General features: G+C 43.6%; 2 protein-coding genes across 4 annotated transcripts in view; one reads left to right on the top strand and one right to left on the bottom strand.

Annotated features, from left to right (window-relative positions):
* MIGA2 (mitoguardin 2) overlaps positions 1-19,295 on the bottom strand; it is a 106,220-nt gene that overhangs the window by 82,904 nt on the left and 4,021 nt on the right. For both annotated transcript variants that reach the window (XM_073600118.1, XM_073600119.1), the window contains exon 2: positions 10,498-10,724. In XM_073600118.1, coding sequence (XP_073456219.1) covers positions 10,498-10,593 — 96 coding nt within the window. In that variant the 5' untranslated portion in view covers positions 10,594-10,724. The remainder of the gene's footprint in view (positions 1-10,497; positions 10,725-19,295) is intronic.
* The window catches only part of SH3GLB2 (SH3 domain containing GRB2 like, endophilin B2), a 175,152-nt gene continuing 166,000 nt past the window's right edge, over positions 10,144-19,295 (top strand). The window contains exon 1 of one of the 2 annotated variants that reach the window (XM_073600121.1): positions 10,144-10,313. The gene's annotated coding sequence lies outside the window, so the exon portion shown is untranslated. Of the gene's footprint in view, positions 10,314-11,091; positions 11,167-19,295 lie in introns of those variants that run through there. The other variant, XM_073600123.1, reaches the window with a different exon arrangement.

Here is a 19,295-nt window from a genome sequence, read left to right as displayed (position 1 = left end):
GTACAGTGAGGGGAAAAAGTATTTGATCCCCTGCTGATTTTGTATGTTTGCCCACTGACAAAGAAATGATCAATCTATAATTTTAATGGTAGCTTTATTTTAACAGTGAAAGACAGAATAGAAAAAATATCCAGAAAAACGCATTTCAAAAAAATTATCAATGAAAGGAGTTGTAGAGGCATGAGGGTTTTTATCTTCATGCATTCCATGCATGAAGATAAAAAACCTTCTGTGTGTAGCAGCCTTCCCAGCACCCCCTCCTGGCTGAGAGAGGAGCAGCGCTATTGGCTCCCACAGCTGTCAAAGTCAGTCAGCCAATCAGGGGAGAGAGGGGGTGGGGCCAGGTCAGGGCTCCGTGTCGGAATGGATACAAGGAGCTCTGACTGCAAGCTGCTGGCTGAGGGGCACTCAAAAGGAGGGAGGGACTAGGAGCAGCAAAGAGGGACCCAAGAAGAGGAGGATCCAGGCTGCTCTGTGCAAAACGAACTGCACAGAGGAGGTAAGTATAACACGTTTGTCATTTTAAAAATATACAAAAAATGAGCCTTTACAATCACTTTAATTTGCATTTTAATGAGTGAAATAAGTATTTGACACCTTCACAGAACACGACTTAGTACTTGGTGGCAAAACCCTTGTTAGCAATCACAGAGGTCAGACATTTCTTGTAGTTGGCCACCTGGTTTGCACACATCTCAGGAGAAATTTTGTCCCACTCCTCTTTGCAGATCGTCTCCAAGTCATTAAGGTTTCCAAGCTGACATTTGGAAACTCAAATCTTCAGCTCCCTCCACATATTTTCTATGGGATTAAGGTCTGGAGAGTGGCTAAGCCACTCCAGGACCTTAATGTGCTTCTTTTTGAGCCACTCCTTTGTTGTCTTGGCCATGTGTTTTGGGTCATTGTCATGTTGGAATACCCATCCACGACCCATTTTCAATGCCCTGGCTGAGGACGTTCTCACCCAAGATTTGACAGTACATGGCCCCATTCATCGTCCATTTAATGCAGTGAAGTTGTCCCACAAAGCATAATGTTTCCACCTCCATGTTTGATGGTGGGGATGGCGTTCTTGGGGTCATAGGCAGCACTCCTCCTCCTCAACGGCGAGCTGCGTTGATGCCAAAAAGCTTGATTTTGGTCTCAGCTGATCACAACACTTTCATCCAGTTCTCCTCTGAATTATTCAGATGTTCATTAGCAAACTGAGCATGATTTCAGTCCTTCACGGCATAGTTACCAATTGTTTTCTTGGCGACTATGGTCCCAGCTGCCTTGGCTGTCAACCCACTTCTTTAAAATGCTCCCATCCCCTCTAATATTACAATAAGCTCCCCTGTGTATGTGTGCTATAATAAATATGCTTATCTGTACCGATAACACATTGGCTCCCAGCGCTCAGGTGCCTCCTCCCTCCACTCCTCCGCCCAGCTGACAGTTCCAGTGGGCGGAGCCAAGCACTGCCGCTGATGTCAGCCGGGGGGGGGGGGGGGGGGGGGGAGACAGAATCGTGGAGTCACGTGAACGCAGGAGGGCGATGTGTTAGCGGTACAGATAAGCATATTTATTATATTATATAACACAGATACAGAGGATTTTTTTGTAATATTACAGAGGGGATAGGAGCATTTTATACTTAATTTGAGAGCATTAGGAGCTAGGGGGGGTTTGGGTTAACAAACGCTTTAAGATTATTGACAAGATTCTCCTGTGTAGTTCTGGGGCGATTCCTCAACGTTCTCATGATCATTGAAACTCCACAAGGTGAGACCTTGCATGGAGCTCCAGACCGAGGGAGATTGACAGTTATTTTGTGTTTCCTCTATTTGTGAATAATCACACCAACTGTTGTCACCCTCCCACCAAGCTGCTTGGCGATGGTCTTGTAGCCCATTCCAGCCTTGTGTAGGTCTACAATCTTGTCCCTGACATCCTTGGACAGCTCTTTGGTCTTGGCCATTATGGGGAAATTGGAATCTGATTGATTCGATTGCTTCTGTGGACAGATGTCTTGTATATAGGTAACAAGCTGAGATTAGGAGCACTCCCTTTAAGCGAGTGCTCCTAATCTCAGCTCCTTACCTGTATAGAGGACACCTGGGAGCCAGAAATCTTGCTGACTGATAGGGGATCAAATACTAATTTCACTCAATAAAATGCAAATCAATTTATAACTTTTTTGAAATGTGTTTTTCTGGATTTTTTTTGTTATTCTGTCTCTCACTGTTAAAATAAACCTGCCATTAAAATTATGGACTGATCATTTCTTTGTCAGTGGGCAAACGTACTAAATCAGCAGGGGATCAAATACTCACTCCCCCCCGTATGTTCAGGCCTCTCTCCCCCTTTATAGTATGCCCCAGCAGTATTTCGTCTTTTTTCTACTTCTACTTTTTTCTTACTACTCCCTGGGACATTACCAGGCCTAAACCTTTTTTTGCTGCGGCGGCTACTGGGAGGTCAAGTTCTACTGATGCCCCCAGTACTCCACCTCCCAAGAGCCTCTCTCTATACACAGTGTGTGGGCAGGCTGTTGGAAGTCAAGACAGCAGCACTGTTTTGTTTGAAAATAAATCATTACATAGTTAGTCAGGCTGAAAAAAAGACCATCTGTTTCAACCATAAAAATAAATAAAAAATAATATCATACAATCCCATATACACAATCCTATATCCACAGTTGATCCAGAGGAAGGCGAAAAACCCCAGCAAAGCATGATCCAATATTCTACAGCAGGGGAAAAAAAATTCCTTCAATCCTTGTCTCTCTCTACTTGCATTGTATGCAAGTAGAGAGAGACAAAGAGGGTTGGGGGCTAGGACTTCTGTAGTTCAGCGGGCAAGGTTGGCAACACTGGTTGGGGTTTTAGTGCAGCACTGTGTTATCAGGCCAAATAGGAAGTTAGGAGCACACTGGATTTCTGACAGGTCAAGAACTCTTGTGGTACTTTGTGTGTTTAGTGGGATAAAACAAGGGGAAATGTACACGTATTACTGAGATGTACTGTTTTATTTTTTTTTTTTATTGTTTTTGCTCCAACCTACTTGTACTTTGGGTGGGAAGTGGTTAATCATGACGTCATGGACTTTTAGTTGGGATAGCTACACGCATCATCCAGATATCATCTTTTTCGGCGGGCGATTAAGAACAATCATAGCGGCAGTTCAGCCGCTTGATCATTTTTACAGGCGGCGGGAGGGGGCGATCAGTGAGCCGGGGAACGAATCGGTCGCTGACGGAAGATGAGCATAGAGAGGACTGGGGACCAGATGGTCCCCAGTCCTCTCTATGACTTTCAGAGGCCCAAGCGCGACGTTATGATGTCACGTCCGGGCCAGCGGAAGTAAACAATCCCGGGGACGCAGCTGGAAAGGCCGAGTTTATTTTTTGATCTTGGTCTTTCCAGCCTGAAGGAGAGATGTGGGGTCTTATAGACCCCACATCTCTCCATAAAGAGGACTTGTCATGCACTATTCCTATTACAAGGAATGTAAACATGGAAATAAAATAGAAATAAAAGTGAGCAAAAAAAAAATAAATAAATAATAAGTTTGAAGAGAAAGTGTAAAAAAAAAAAAAAAAAATTAAGAATAAAAAAAATAAAAAATGTAAAGCGCCCCCGTCCCCGTGCACAGAATCAAACGCATACGTAAGTTGCGCCCACATATGTAAACGGCGTTCAAATCACACATGTGAGGTATCGCCGCGTACATTAGAGTAAGAGCAATAATTCTAGCCCAAGACCTTCTCTTGTAACTCTAAACAGGTAACCTCTAAAAAATTTTAAAGCGTCATCCATGGAGATTTTTAAGTACCAAAGTTTGGCGCCATTCCACAAGTGTGCGCAATTTTAAAGCATGACATATCAGGTATCCTTTTATTCGGCGTAACATCATCATTCACAGTATACAAAAAAATTAAGCTAACTTTACTGTTTTTTTTTTTAATTCATGAAACGCGCTTGAAAGATCACTGTGCAAATACCGCGTGACATAAAAAGTTGCAATGACCGCCATTTTATTCCCTAGGGTCTCTGCTAAAAAAAAAAAAAAAAAAAAAAAAAAAAAAAAAAAAAAACATATATAATGTTTAGGGGTTCTGAGTAAATTTCTAGAAAGAAAAAAAAAAAAAATGATGATGATTTTTACATGTAGGTGCGAAGTGCCAGAATTGGCAAGGATGGGAAGTGGTTAATTTACAAAAGCACGATGTAAGGTATTTTCATTTTGTATGTGCTATTTACCCAATTTAAATCCATACCTTTTCAATTCACTAAAAACATTATGGTAAGCATCAGATGACTTTAGTGCATGCCTGTCTTTCTTTGTTTTGAGGCATTTGGACTGTAAAAGACATTAAAAAAATACTGCTAATGTTTTTTGGCTCATTAAAAAGGAAAGTTTTTTGTTGTTTTGGGGGTTTTTTGATGGTTTTATATAGGTTTCTGCTAAATTATATTTCATATATAATTCAGGTTTAAGAAAGAATTTCAAGAGCAATGTGGGTGATCTAAAAAGATGACAGCAGAGCTCCTTGTTTGAGGCACAATTTTTCTGATTAAAACTTCAGCCTGAGACCTTTGAAAAAGGAGTAGGCACTGGTATGAGCCATTAAGCTGTGAAAGCAGCTTAATCAAAGAAGCAAACAAAATCATTTTTCTCTAACAACAAAAATGCTACAGCTGAAATCAGGCCAGTTCAGACCGTTACAGTGCATTGCCATAAGTGTGTAAACACATTATTGTGCACATTAAGGTGTGTTGTGATTAGGCAGCCCGTTCACTTTAAAAAAGGAGCTACCAACACATGGCAACTAACTGGAAAATCTTCATGACTATTTTTTCAAAGCAGCGTACTGGCATTGTGGTGCCCTGTAGTGGGAGTGCATTGCCCACTACTGTTTTACTGCCTTGGGGTGCCATTTAAAGTGAATGGCACCAGTAATGCACAGCCTCAAAGCCATACAATAAAGGTACGAGTCGCCTTGATATAGATATTAATAAAATGCCACCTTAATCCATTAAGGCCAGGAAACAAAGGCTCTAAAAGATATAAGAGAAAAACAGACAAGCAGCAGAGAGCTCCACCTACAAGCTGAAAAAATACAAATGAAAGCGATATTAGAGTGATTGTAAAGTCTCTTTAAAAAAAAAAAAAAAAAATTAACAAACATGTTATACTTACCTCCTGCGTGCAGTTGGTTTTGCACAGAGCAGCCCCAATCCTCCTCTTCTCGGGTCCCTCTCTGCTGCTCCTATCGCCTCCCTTCTGTCGAGTGACCCCACAGTCAGCAGCTTGCTATGGGGGCACCAGAGCTGAACTGTAGCTTCGTGTGTCTATTCAGACATGGAGCTGCCGTTCGGCCCTGCCCCCCATCTCTCCTGATTGGCTAGCTGACTTTGACTGACAGCCACGGGAGCCAATGGCGCCACTGCTGTCTCTCAGCCAATCATTAGTGTCCCGGTTGGCCGAGGCACATTGCTGGACAGAGATGGGGCTCAGGTAATTATTAGGGGGTGCTGGGGAGGTTGCTACACACAGAAGGATTTTTATCTTAATGCATTAAAGTGGTTGTACATCAAGTACAACCACTTTTACCTACAGGTAAGCCTATATTAAGGCTTACCTGTAGGTGCTGGAAATATCTCCTAAACCTCCACTACGGTGCATGTGCCGATGTCTATGGCACATGCGCACTTTAGAAAGAGCAGATTGCGTTTCTAAAAGGGGTCATGCCGTGACTGGCGGCTCCCGCACGCATGCGCGGGAGTGAGGTCACGTGACTCCGGCCAGTCACAGAGCCGGAGTTCACAGCGCCAGAAGGAAGAGGGATAAAGATGGACGCTCACTGCTAGTGGGGACAGCGGCGACATCGCAGGCTTCGGTTTCAGGCAAGTGACACATAATGGGCTACTATGCCATGCATAGTAGCCCATTATGCTTTACCTTTGCATGGAAATAAAGAGGAAGTAGAATCCACCAGGGTTTACTTCCTCTTTAAGATAAAAAAAACTTCTGTCTTTACAACGCCATTAAACCCTCAGTTTTTAAGCACTTTCGGCAGCTGATTTAATCACTTACTGAACATGCAGCTTATTTATCTCGTAATCCTTCTCTACGTTTCAGTTTAAGATGGTGTCGTGATCCCTGCCCTGGGTTTCTTGTTTCAGGGGGGACTTCTTTCTCTTGCAGTATCCTATGGAGCCACCCTAGTATGTAGGGGCTAGAGCTGTGCCTCCCTACATTGTGTGTGTCAATAGGAACACGTAGCCTAGGATGTCAAGGCACTCCCCTGCTCCTCCCTTCCCCAATATAAAAGACTGACTGGGAGGAGACTGCACTGTCAACTCTTTTCTATGAATACTGGATATTCAGGGAAGCAGCACCGAGAAAGCAGAAGCCAGAACCATTGAAAGTTGTAAACTGCAAGGGCTGGGGTAAGAATCTTAAATAGTTTACTAGGGAATGTTTAGTTTATTGTGCTAAAAAGGTTAAACTGATCTAAGAAAAATAAAAAAAGCTGAGTGTTTAATACTACTATAAAATAAAATATGTACAAAACATTCTCTTAACAGCAAGCTGTAAGCATGGGTACTTACATAGATATAATAAAAGTAGGCCATGCTCATGTTTTGATATTTCAAGTGTAAGTCAGTTGTCATTGAATAACTGGTGCGGTTATATGATTTCATGCACCATCCATCCATGCCTTTTTCTATTTAAAGCTGTCCTCGTATGCTAGATTATTCCAAGCTGTAATGATCTGATGAAACCCAGTGTGGAAGAAATGTCTTTGTAATTGCACACCTTGCAGATCATAAGGATGGCAAGCTTCTGCTAATTAACATGTTTATAACCGCAAGCGCAGACATATGCTAAAGTATATTTACACGTGGCAACTTGTTGGATCAGATGCATTAAAGGGTTAGAGGCATTGGAACTGTCCAGCTAACCAGATAATGTAGTCTTTTGAAATAAAAAACAAATGAATGAAAAAAACACACACACACACACACACACCTCTCTATTCCAGGACTAAAATAGTTAAAAGGAAAAGTGCACTTATCCTTTTAGCATCCTCACCCCCAAATATAAACACATGTCCCCCTTCTATGGAGCCCTTTGATCCTTCTATAGAACTCTATAGGAAGTTTCTGCATAGGAAAGCCCGGGCACAGAAGCAGTGTAAACACAGTTTAATAACCAAGGCCAAGGGACACAGGCGAGTGAGTATACATCTGGGAAAAGAGAGGGTGTGGTAGTGTAGCTCAGGAGAGGCGAGGTGCACTCATCTTTTCAAGTTAAAATCTTGCAGGTATTTGTTAAAGAGCTATTAAACCCAGTCACAAAAAATGTATTATATAGCAGCTTTATCATTTGTAGATGCGGTGGCTGCATTTTCTTTTTCCCTTTATTTTCACCTGTTGATCCAGCCAGTAAATATTATTTTCCAGCTTCCTTTACCAGACCAAGCAGCAAAAGTGGCAGCACAAACCACTTAAAGTGGTTGTAGAGGCTAAAGGTTCTTTACCCTAATGGCAATGCCATTGGCTCCTGCTGCTATCAATCCAACCCTGTAACGAGGGAGCGAGGGGTGGGGCTGAGCCACACTGTGTGTCAATAGATGCACAAAGTGCAGCTCGAGATCCAGCCCAAACAAGTGCCCCCATAGCAAGCGTACACCTGTGCAAGGGCCATGTTTGCCTACACAGGATGCAGAGGTGTTTTATGCATCCGCTTGCAGACATTCTGATTCACATCTATTGGGATGAAGATGCTGCACTGACATGTGCGTGTTGTGGGAGCGTGTCCCTGAACCCACACCAAGAGCGTGTTGTGGGAGCGTGTCCCTGAACCCACACCAAGAGCGTGTTGTGGGAGCGTGTCCCTGAACCCACACCAAGAGCGTGTTGTGGGAGCGTGTCCCTGAACCCACACCAAGTGCGTGTTGTGGGAGCGTGTCCCTGAACCCACACGAAGTGCGTGTTGTGGGAGCGTGTCCCTGAACCCACACCAAGAGCGTGTTGTGGGAGCGTGTCCCTGAACCCACACCAAGAGCGTGTTGTGGGAGCGTGTCCCTGAACCCACACCAAGTGCGTGTTGTGGGAGCGTGTCCCTGAACCCACACCAAGTGCTTGTTGTGGGAGCGTGTCCCTGAACCCACACCAAGTGCTTGTTGTGGGAGCGTGTCCCTGAACCCACACCAAGAGCGTGTTGTGGGAGCGTGTCCCTGAACCCACACCAAGAGCGTGTTGTGGGAGCGTGTCCCTGAACCCACACCAAGAGCGTGTCCCTGAACCCACACCAAGTGCGTGTTGTGGGAGCGTGTCCCTGAACCCACACCAAGTGCTTGTTGTGGGAGCGTGTCCCTGAACCCACACCAAGAGCGTGTTGTGGGAGCGTGTCCCTGAACCCACACCAAGTGCGTGTTGTGGGAGCGTGTCCCTGAACCCACACCAAGAGCGTGTTGTGGGAGCGTGTCCCTGAACCCACACCAAGAGCGTGTTGTGGGAGCGTGTCCCTGAACCCACACCAAGTGCGTGTTGTGGGAGCGTGTCCCTGAACCCACACCAAGTGCTTGTTGTGGGAGCGTGTCCCTGAACCCACACCAAGAGCGTGTTGTGGGAGCGTGTCCCTGAACCCACACCAAGTGCGTGTTGTGGGAGCAGCGGCTGCGACAGTGCAACCACTGCGTCCCAACAGATATGACTGGGAATGTCTGCATGCAGATGTACGGAACACTTGTGCACCGTGTGGGCAAATATGGCCCTTGTACATTTTAATACTCCCATGTTATCAAGGCCTTTGGGTTCTTTCACAGAGGCGTCATTAGTTTACACACGTCTTTTGCTAAGAAACTGAATACTGATTCATGTTACATCTGCTTACATCAGGGTGCACATCTGCCTTAAAGCGGAGTTCCACCCTTTGACAGGTATCCTGTCCCCACTTCCGCGAGTCCTTGACGCAACGCATTACATCAGCGGCTCTGCTCCCTCCTCCTGCCACAGGGCCAGTAGGAGAGCGCAGAGGTGCCTCAGGCATGCGCAGTAGGGACCCGGCGTGAAGCTGTAATGCTTCACTACCGGGTTTCCTTACCAGCAATGGTGGCAGCACCTGACAGCTGATGGAAACATCAGCTGCGGTGCCGACATCGCTGGACTCCAGGACCGGTAAGTGTCCTATCATTAAAAGTCAGCAGCTGCAGTATGTGTAGCTGCTGGCTTTTCATTTTTGCAGGGGTGGGCGGACCTCTTCTTTAAGTTCAGTTCTATTTACATCAGTTTGCATAAGTGACAAAAGTATTAAAAAAAAAAAAAAAAAAAAATGAAAGTTTGTTGCTTAAGGCCCCTTTCACATGCAGGACTCTGTTTAGATCAGCAGGGGTTCTGTCCGCTGATTCCCTGCTGATCTGAGCAGAGTGGGAGGATGATGGTCTGTGTCTGATCAGTTTATGCGCAGCATACACAGACAAAGCTGCTCTATGGGAGGCCGAGTGTATATGGACTCTGTTGTTCATTTACACCTGACTGCCCTCTGACCCGATCCACCTACACAGAGGAGATTGGATCCCCTTCCATTTGTTTTTATAGTGGACCTGATCGTCGGTCCACATAGAGGTGAACAAACCGTCCAAACAGGTCCTCCTGAAAAACTGACAGGCGGACCTGATTGGAACAGCCGTGTGAAAGGGGCCTAAAAACGGACATAAATGAAACTGACATAAATAGACAGTATTCGTTTACATTTATTTAGAGCCTTCTAAACAGAAAAGGACACAGCCTTGTTCTGCATAAAAAAAAAAAAAGTCTATTTTTCATCTAAAAATGGACAGACAAAAACAGGCAAATGTGGAAGGACTCTTATACTGCATGTATAGTGTGCCATATCAAGGAGACATGTACAGCTAATAATTCTTTTCACTTTAAAAGTGATTGTAAAGACAGAAGGTAGAATGCAAGATAAAAAGCCTTCTGTGTGCAGAAGCCCTCCTAATACTTACCTGAGCCCCATCTGGATCCAGCCATGTCCACAAGTGCCTCGGCTGTCTGAGACTCTCCCTCCTGATTGACTGAGACACAGCAGCGGTGCTATTGGCTCCCTCTGCTGTCAGTCAGTTAGCCAATCAGAAAAGGAGGGGATGGGGCCGAACCACAGCTCCCTGTCTAAATGGATACACAGAGCTGCAGCTCGGCTGCCTCCAAAGCAAGTGGCTTGTTGTGGGGGCAGAAAGGAGGAGCCAGGAGCTCTGGCCAGTGACCCGAGAAGAGGAAGATCGGGGCTGCTCTGTGTAAAACCACTGTACAGAGCAGGCAAGTATAACATTATTTTTATTCTTTAAAAATAACAAACAACGAGACTTTAATATGACTTTAATGTACCTACAGACACGAGACACAGTGAACTTTACAAGGTAGGGAGGAAGGCTGAGGTTATACAAACATCATTTTATCTCTAAACAAACAGCAAAACTCAGTAGAAACAAAAGGCGTTTACCTGTCCAAAGGTTGTGTACAAGAACACAGGGATCTCTGCCACAGTCATAGCCAAGGCTTGGATAATGGACATGCCCTCTGCTCTCTGGAATGCCATATTGGTCAGTTAGGCAGTATGTGAACACAAGGATAATATTTAATCAAGTTCAGGCATTAATTCCCCTATTTCTTGACCAGACAGTTGGCACAGATTAAGTGCATGTAAAGATCCCATTTTTCAAACAAACCCTAAAAAGAAAAGAAAAAAAAAAAAAAAAAAAAAAAACACAAAATAGAACAAATGTAAACCCAAACTGAATCACAAGATTGCAAGTTTCTTGAGGAATGTAAAATAAGTAAAGTGCTTCTTAAATTGTTGCTGCTACATAAATGTCTGTAATAAATAAATCAAATTAATTACATTTTATAAAAAAAAAAAAAAATAATACACCTCTATTTTATTTCTTCATATTTTGCTACATCTCAGTACTGCCAATCCCCTGTAGACACACTGCAGTCAGTCCCAGTTCTTAGGGTGTGTTCCCTGATGGGGACAACTATGTACTTTGCTTGCCTAATATGTATTGCAACAGGCACTTGCACTCTCCATCACAAGCCCAGTGATAACACACAGAGGCAGAGAGAGTGCTGTCACCCTATAACAGGAAGGACATTTATGGCAGAATCCAAGGTATTATTTTTAATAAAAGCTGCAGATTTAAAGATACTGAAAATAACTTTTGAAAATACAGTAACACGTCAAAGCTTAAATGTCTAATATTCCGAACAATACATTGCAAGCTGGACTGCGATGGCAGTTACATTTTCAGTGTATACTAATAAGGGGTAAATACATTGCATAGATAACAAAAGTGTAGGATTTGTAAAGCACGACATCATTAGGGTTTTACATTTTGTTTGTAAATTAAATCGATATAAATTAATTTGAATAGGTAGTCAATGTGCTCTTTAATGTTCGGTCACAAGTGCACTGTGTAGTTGTGGTCATGATCTGTACTGGGGTCCCAAAGCCCATTTTGGGACACCAAACTGATTTTCAGTATGCTGTGGCTGTATTTGTGGCTAAACTTAAAGGAGAAGTTCACCTTTTCAGAAAAAATTATAATCTGCACATTTTTGCAGGTAAAAAAAAAAAAATGTGCATTTATAATTTTTTGTTGCAGAAGCCTGTAAAGCATTGCACCAGTGATCACCAGATTGCTGATGCCATGCAGGTCTCCTGCAGATCTGTCCGTGTATAGGCTTGCTTGTACCTCGTACGAGGAAGCCGATTCATGCCGACAAGAAAAATGAATGAACTACCACAGAGCTCACAGTGCCGTGGGAGGTCATAGAAAACTATAAGCCAACAGTTTTCCCATTCACAGAGCGCTGTGAATGAGTGACTGGGCCGGGTGGGCAGAGCCCTGCCAGCCACGTTTTTTTACATTTTGAAAGCTAGCGGGAGGAGAGGAACCCACGCAAGTTAGCACAGCAGGATTCGGGGAGGTGCGGGGGCTGGTGCATTCTTAACATGCTGCATCCCGAATATGGGTGTAACATGTTATGAAAGGTGAACTTATCCTTTAATGTCACAAATATACCGTAAATGTTACTATCCAATAGTACAATCTCTGTCAGATCCTCCTACAATGTGAGGCACTGGCTTGCAGGATTATGGACGGTGGGTATGTGTCACCTACTCATGCTGAGGGGCTCAAGGGTTTGTGTCTGATGTGAAAAAAATAAACGTTTTGTTTTCTCTCGCTCTTAAATCCTTCTCTGGGTCCTGGAACCCAGAGACTTTGTACAGTTTTTGGTGGGATAAAGTCTCCATTCCTGGGTCCACATCTTACCTGGTAACCAGATTATTAGTCTCAGCTATGCACCGGTCTTTATACATGTAAACTGACTGATGCTCAGGATTTACTCTCTCTGTCTCTGCGGTGGAAGCTTGCTGCGGTGTGAAAAGGCTGAGAGCTAAAAGAACACTAAGTAGGAACATGTGCTGTTTGCTTTGAGGAACCTATCAGGGGCACCCTGTTAGTCAGGAACTGATGCAAGTTTAGTAAGTGGCTCAGACATGCAGATATCTTAGTTACATAGTTATCTTGTTTGTTTTATGCTATGGAGTTGCTGTAGAAAGCCTCCACCAGTGCAACTGCTCCAATGAAGCCTCCTCTCCTCTCCCTGTACACACGATCGGACTTTCCGACGGAAAATGTGCGATCGGAGCTTGTTGTCGGAAATTCCGACCGTGTGTAGGCTCCTTTGGACTTTTTCCATCTGAATTTCTGACACACAAAAGTTTGAGAGCTAGATCTAAAATTTTCCGACAACAAAATCCATTTTCGGAAATTCTGATCGCGTGTACACAATTCCGACGCACAAAGTGCCACGCAATCAAGCAGAAGAGCAGCACTGGCTATTTAAACTTCATTTTTCTTGGCTCATCGTACGTGTTGTACGTCACCGCATTCTTGACGTTCGGAAATTCCAACAACTTTGTGCGACCGTGTGTATGCAAGACAAGTTTGAGCCAACATCCGTCTGAAAAAATCCGATGGATTTTGTTTTCGGAATGTCCGATCGTGTGTACAGGGCATAAGGCTACTTTCACACTGAGGCAGTTTTCAGGCGCTTTAGCGCTAGAAATAGCCTCTGAAAACCGCCTCCCATTCATTGCAGCGTGTCTTTTCACATTGGGGCGGTGTGCTTGCAGGACGTTACGAAAAGTCCTCCAAGCAGCATATTCGGGGCTGTTTGGGAGTGCTGTAAATAGCGTTCCCAAATGCGCTGCCCATTGCAATGAATGGGCAGAGCTCCAAAGTGCCTGAAAAGCATTTTGAAAGCGCCGCAAAATTTTTTTTGCTAAAAGCGCTCCCCGCTAGCGTCTGAAAAGTGCCTCTAAAGCACCAAAAAAACAAGCATCGCTTTAGCGCTAACGGCCGGGCGCTGCCAGTGTAAAAGGGGTCTAAGGTGTTCCAGGTCCTTGTTGCACACTTGCCTCCTCCAAGTACAATACAGGAAGAATAGCCCCACATTGTATGTGATGACACTGAAGGATCACCCACAGCCCAGAGCAGAGAAGAGGGCAGTGGCTGGATCAGAGGGTAAAGTAATCAACACCTCCTCTTCAGCTGCACCTAGACCTTACAAGCATTAACCATAGCAGATGGGGGGGGGGGTCCTTTTTTTTTTACCCTCCATCCTAGAGTTGGGCTTTAAATTGATTACTTATGTCGGCCCTCAAACTACATAGCTTAGGTAAAATTTAAACGCTTGCCGACCGGCTCACACCGATATACGTTGGCAGAAGGGCATGCACAGGCATATTAATGCACCTGTACGTTGCCCTTTAAGAAGCGGTTTGCGCGTGCCCGCCGCGACCTCCGTGAGTGTGATTCGCGGGTCCCGCGGACTCGATGTCTGCGGAGATACCCGCGATCGTCTCACGGAGTGGAAGAACGGGGAAATGCTGATGTAAACAAGCATTTCCCCATTCTGCCTAGTGACAGGACACTCCTCACAGCTCCCTGTAATTGGGAGCGGTGATCAGTGTCGTGTCACACATAGCCCACCCCCCCCTCCACAGTTAGAATCACTCCCTAGGACACACTTAACCCCTACAGAGCCCCTAGTGGTTAACCCCTTCACTGTCAGTCAAATTTACACAGTAATCAATGCATTTTTAATCGCACTGATCACTGTATAAATGTGAATGGTCCCAAAATAGCGCCAAAAGTGTCCGATCTGTTCGCCATAATGTTGCAGTCATGATAAAAATCGCTGATCGCCGCCATTACTGGTGATAAAAAAATTAATAAAAATGCCTTAAAACTTCCCCTATTTTGTAGACGCTATAACTTTTGCGCAAACCAATCAATAAACGCTTGTTGCAAATTTTATTACCAAAAATACGTAGAAGAATACGTATCAGCCTAAACTGAGGAAAAAAAATGTTTTTATATTTTTTTGGGGATATGTATTATAGCAAAAAGTAAAAAACAATGCGTTTTTTTCAAAATTGTCGCTATTTTTTGTTTATAGCGCAAAAAATAAAAAACGCAGAGGTGATCAAATACCACCAAAAGAAAGCTCTATTTGTGGGGAAAAAAGGACGTCAATTTTGTTTGGGAGCCACGTCGCGCGGCTCAGTTAATTGTCAGTTAAAGCGACGCAGTGCCGAATCGCAAAAAGTGCTCTGGTCTTTTGCCAGCCAAATGGTCCGGAGCCGAAGTGGTTAAAGAAGATTATACAATCAGATTGCAACCTGGATGGCTGACTTTAGGCTAGCATACACCGCAATTGACTTGAATATCAAAATGCAGAATGTTTCTTTGCAACGCCATGATGTGAACTGGCCCTGTGTGTGTTTTTTTTTTTTTTTTCTTATCAGTGAACTGTAAAAAAGCAGAAAATAGGGCCTAAAAGGTGACGTGCCATATATAACAACCAATTATTTCATGCTCTCCTTTCCCAACCTGTGCAAGGAAGCTGAGAGTAGAAAGTCGATTGGTTGCTAGGAGGAAAAAAAAAAAAAAAAAACGGCAGCTCTCCTATCTGTAGAGATCAAGGACTTTCCAATCCAGTGAATCCTCTGCAGCAGCAAAACTATTACCCCATAATGTCACAAGCTCAGATATGGTCAGACTGGCCTATGTCTTCATCAGTATTATTATATCAGTCAACAACTGCCTGAAAAACGTCCTGTATTGGGATGATGTTCAGAAGCATACACGGCGTGTTCTATAACACTGAATGTAAACTAACATGATACAAGAGGCCTCAAATTCAGCATCTGGCTTTGCCAAAGTGCAGCAAATATTTTTTTTTTTTTTGTGAATGTAATGCTACAGGAAGCTGTCAAAAACTACAGATGTGTTAAACTAAATGGTCAGAGCCTGCAGACATACTATAGGAATTTTTGGAGACTAGAGACATAATTCAGGAGATAGTCATAGACTGAAGACACATTACATGAGACTGCTAGAGATTATAGCTATTACAGCCCCTTCCACATTTTTTTACTTATGCCCCTTAAAATTTTTGCATTCCATACCAATCCATTAACCATTGGCCAACCAGGCGTTGTCATTATACTGCGGCAGGTCGGCTCTTTCCCGCAAATAGCCCTTTGAACAGCTATAGTGGGCGCACGGCGGGGGACCCGATGCGCGTGGCCTGCAGGTGCGATGTCCACCAGCCACGGGCGATCGCAGGCACGAGAGCCAGATGGGGGATGTATGTGTGTGTAAACACACACATCCCCATTCTGTCAGGAGAGGAGAGACAGATCGTCTTGCTCCTATTAGCAGCGATCTGGCTTCTCCTCTAATCAGTCCTATCCCCATACAGTTAGAAACACTCAGGAGGGAACACATTTAAGCCCTTGATCTCCCCCTAGTGTTAACCCCTTTCCTGCCAGTGCCATTTACACAGTCATCAGTGCATTTTTATAGCACTGATTGCTGTACAAATGTCAATGGTCCCAAAAAGTGTCAAAAGTGTCAGATCTGTCCACCGCAATGTCGCAGTTCCGCTAAAAATCGCAGATGGCCGCCATTACTAGTAAAAAAAAAAAAAAAAAAAAAAAAAAATAATAAAAATGCCATAAATCTATTCCCTATTTTGTAGATGCTATAACTTTTGTGCAAACCAATCAATATACGCTTATTGCGATTTTTTTTTTTAACAAAAATATGTAGAAGAATATTGGCCTACACTGAGGAAGAAATTTGTTTTTTTTTATATTTTTATAGGGGATATTTATTATAGCAAAAAGTAAAAATATTGCTTTTTTTTCTAAATTGTCACTCTGTTTATAGTGCAAAAAATAAAAACCGCAGAGGTGATCAAATACCACCAAAAGAAAGCTCTATTTGTGGGGGAAAAAAAAAAGGACGTCCATTCCGTTTGCGTACAATCTTGCACGACCGCGCAATTATCAGTTAAAGCGACGCAGTGCAGAATCGCAAAAAATAACCTGGTCATGAAGGGGGCAAATCCTTCCGGGGTTGAAGTGGTTAAAAAAAAAAAAAGTGGATGACAGCATGGAAAAAGTATTGTGAAAGAATAAACCAAACCCTTTACCTACTAGAAGTCAGTCTAAGACCCCTTTCACACTGAGGCAGTTTTCAGGCATTTTAGCACTACAAAAAGCGCATGAAAAACTGCCTCCCATTCACTTGAATGGGTGCTTTCACACTGAGGCAGTGCGCTTTCGGGGCGGTAGAAAAAGTCCTGCAAGCAGCATCTTTGGGGCGTTTGGAGCACTGTAAAAAGCGCTCCGAAAATGCCCCTGCCTATTAAAATGAACGGCCACAAAACTGTTTTTTTTTTTGTTTTCTTCTTAAGGTCACCGCACAGCAAAAACGACTGGCGCTTTAGCGGCTGTTTTAGCAGGGCTTCAGTGTGAAAGGGGTCTCAAGAATAATTTTCCTTCCCTGTCATGATATCTTATAGGCATAGACCACTTTTTTTTCAAAAACATATAGATAAAGAAAGAACAAACTGTCAAAAAAAAAAAAAATGTATTAGTCTGGAAAATGGACTACAAGTGCAGCGAGTTCCTCTGCTGCGGTGGCTGATGGGACATTTGGTATTCCATTGGGGTAGGTAAGGGGGGCAGTGTACAGGTTACACCCTAAATACAGGTATAATATTAAAGTGATATTAAACCCAAAAGAAAACATTTTATTACAGCTTACCAATTTTCTTTTTTATGCTTTCTAGCCTTTATTTTCACCTGGTCATCCAGCCAGTAAATCTGATGATTTTCAACAGAACAAGCTGTCCTGTAAATGCAGCAGTTTAGAGAGACAACTATTTACCACTGACAGGGGGGGTTTACAATGATCAGCTTTTTTTTTTTTAAGTGGATATAAAACCCCAAAACATTTTTTTCATTATGACTCATATCTGTTGCAGCAGAGGATGTCATTTCATCTGTGCCCAGTCTTGCCACAAAGAGTTAATCCAGCTCTGAGCAATCCTCTTATCTTTCTTCAGTAAGATAAAAACAGAGACACAGAGAACTAGGAGTCAGTACTCCGCCTTGCTGTGAGTGACAGGTGATTTCCTTATCTCATGCACCAGTGTGAGAGAGGCATTCTGTGTACTTCACATCCCTCTTCCTTTCTTCTCCAGCTCTCCCAGGATTGGCTACTCCACATCTCAGCATGATTGGGGATGCTGAAGTCATGTGGTGACTTTCCTGGGTTTTGACTGGATGTTGGTGACCATGGGGCATAATCCACGAGACCAGCAGAAGTTCAGTGTAAGAAATATCTATGCCTGGCCAAGGGGAGTGTAGAGGTGGGCGGGGAGTCTACTGACATCACGACTCCGCCCACCGACCTCCGGACAACAGACTTGCCCACAGAATCCAGAGTATTGCAGGGCTCCTAACAGCTAAAAGGGGAGATATTTGACAGGTAAGGATAAATGCAGGAGGCATGTATATCCTTATAGAACGTGCACTATGGAAGTAATTTAGAAATGATGAGTGAGGGTTTACATCCACTATGATGTTAAACCTTTATCCCAAAAGGAAGAAAACGGCCCACCAGATAGCTCTACTGAACAGCAGACCGGTGAGTGGCTCTAAGCATACCCAGAAAAGTATCCACTTGATATTGTTGGGTGCTAAGCACACTATTGCCCGGGCTTGGAAGCAGCCATCCATTTCTTTTGCTGCAGTAAAATGTAAAATATCTTGGATAATGGTCCAAGAAAAGGCAGTGAGCATTTTTCAAGATAATGTCTACACCTCTGACTCAATCTGGGAACCCTGGATTGAGTACATTCAATTGCCCCTGTGATCCACAACAGGTTCCTAAACTTTCTCATGACCCCCGATATCTGCAATTTCTCCGATCTGCCTGACTCCCTCTCCTTTCCTGATCTTACTTCCTCTTCTTACATCTCTTTTTTTCCCCTTGACAAGGAAGGTTTCTTTAACCTATGGATATCATAGACTTAAACTTTTTGTGTTAAGACAGACTGTTTCCCCCCATGTTAGATAATGCTATGTCTCCACTGTATGTGCTTTATTTTTTTTAAAAAAGCCTCTGTATTCCTTATTTCCGAGGGCTGCTCGGCACTCTCATGACCGCAAGCCGCTCCCCTCTTCTCAACTGACGCCAGCGGGGGATTCTCGGTTCCCTCCCACTGTAGCTGTCAGATCGGGAGAGGAAACAGCAGGTGGTCACGTGAGCGGCGCTCGGAAAGAAGGTATACAGAGGCATTTTTTTTAATAAAAGCACATACAGTGGACACATAGCATTAGCTAACATGGGGATTGCCTGAAAATGATAAAGTTGGTTTAATATGTTCCTAGTCGGCCCTAACATTTTAGTTTAAGTCTGAAGGCCTCCATGTAATATGCTTTCTTACTCTTTGCGATTTGAGTGACAAATGTTCCTCCCCTATCACATGCCCTCACTGTCCTTTTGGACGATTTGTATATTGCTTCTGTTGTTTTCTGTCTGTACTTATTGTTTTTGACCATTTTAAATAAAAAAATAATTGAAAGAAAAATGTCATTTGGGTACAGCGTTGCATGACCACGCAATTGTCATTCAAAGTCAGACAGCGCTGAAAGCTGAAAATTGGCCTGGGCAGGAGAGGAGGTAGAAGCCTTCGGTATTGAAGTGGTCAAATTGTCAAACAAATATATATTTGAAATCAAATTTTCATTATTTTTTGGCAATAACATGGTGTGGGGGATTTCTGACAGTCACAGGCCCCTCCAGCCTGTGTCTTAGTATAAGAGGGAGGTGAAGCCATCATTAATCCACATGTAATATCCTGTCCCCC

Source organism: Aquarana catesbeiana, linkage group LG09 (genome assembly GCF_042186555.1).
Source record: "Aquarana catesbeiana isolate 2022-GZ linkage group LG09, ASM4218655v1, whole genome shotgun sequence".
Classification (NCBI taxonomy): Eukaryota; Metazoa; Chordata; class Amphibia; order Anura; family Ranidae; genus Aquarana; species Aquarana catesbeiana.
Note: the sequence above shows the minus strand (reverse complement) of the source record. Positions and strands in the feature narration are given on the sequence as shown.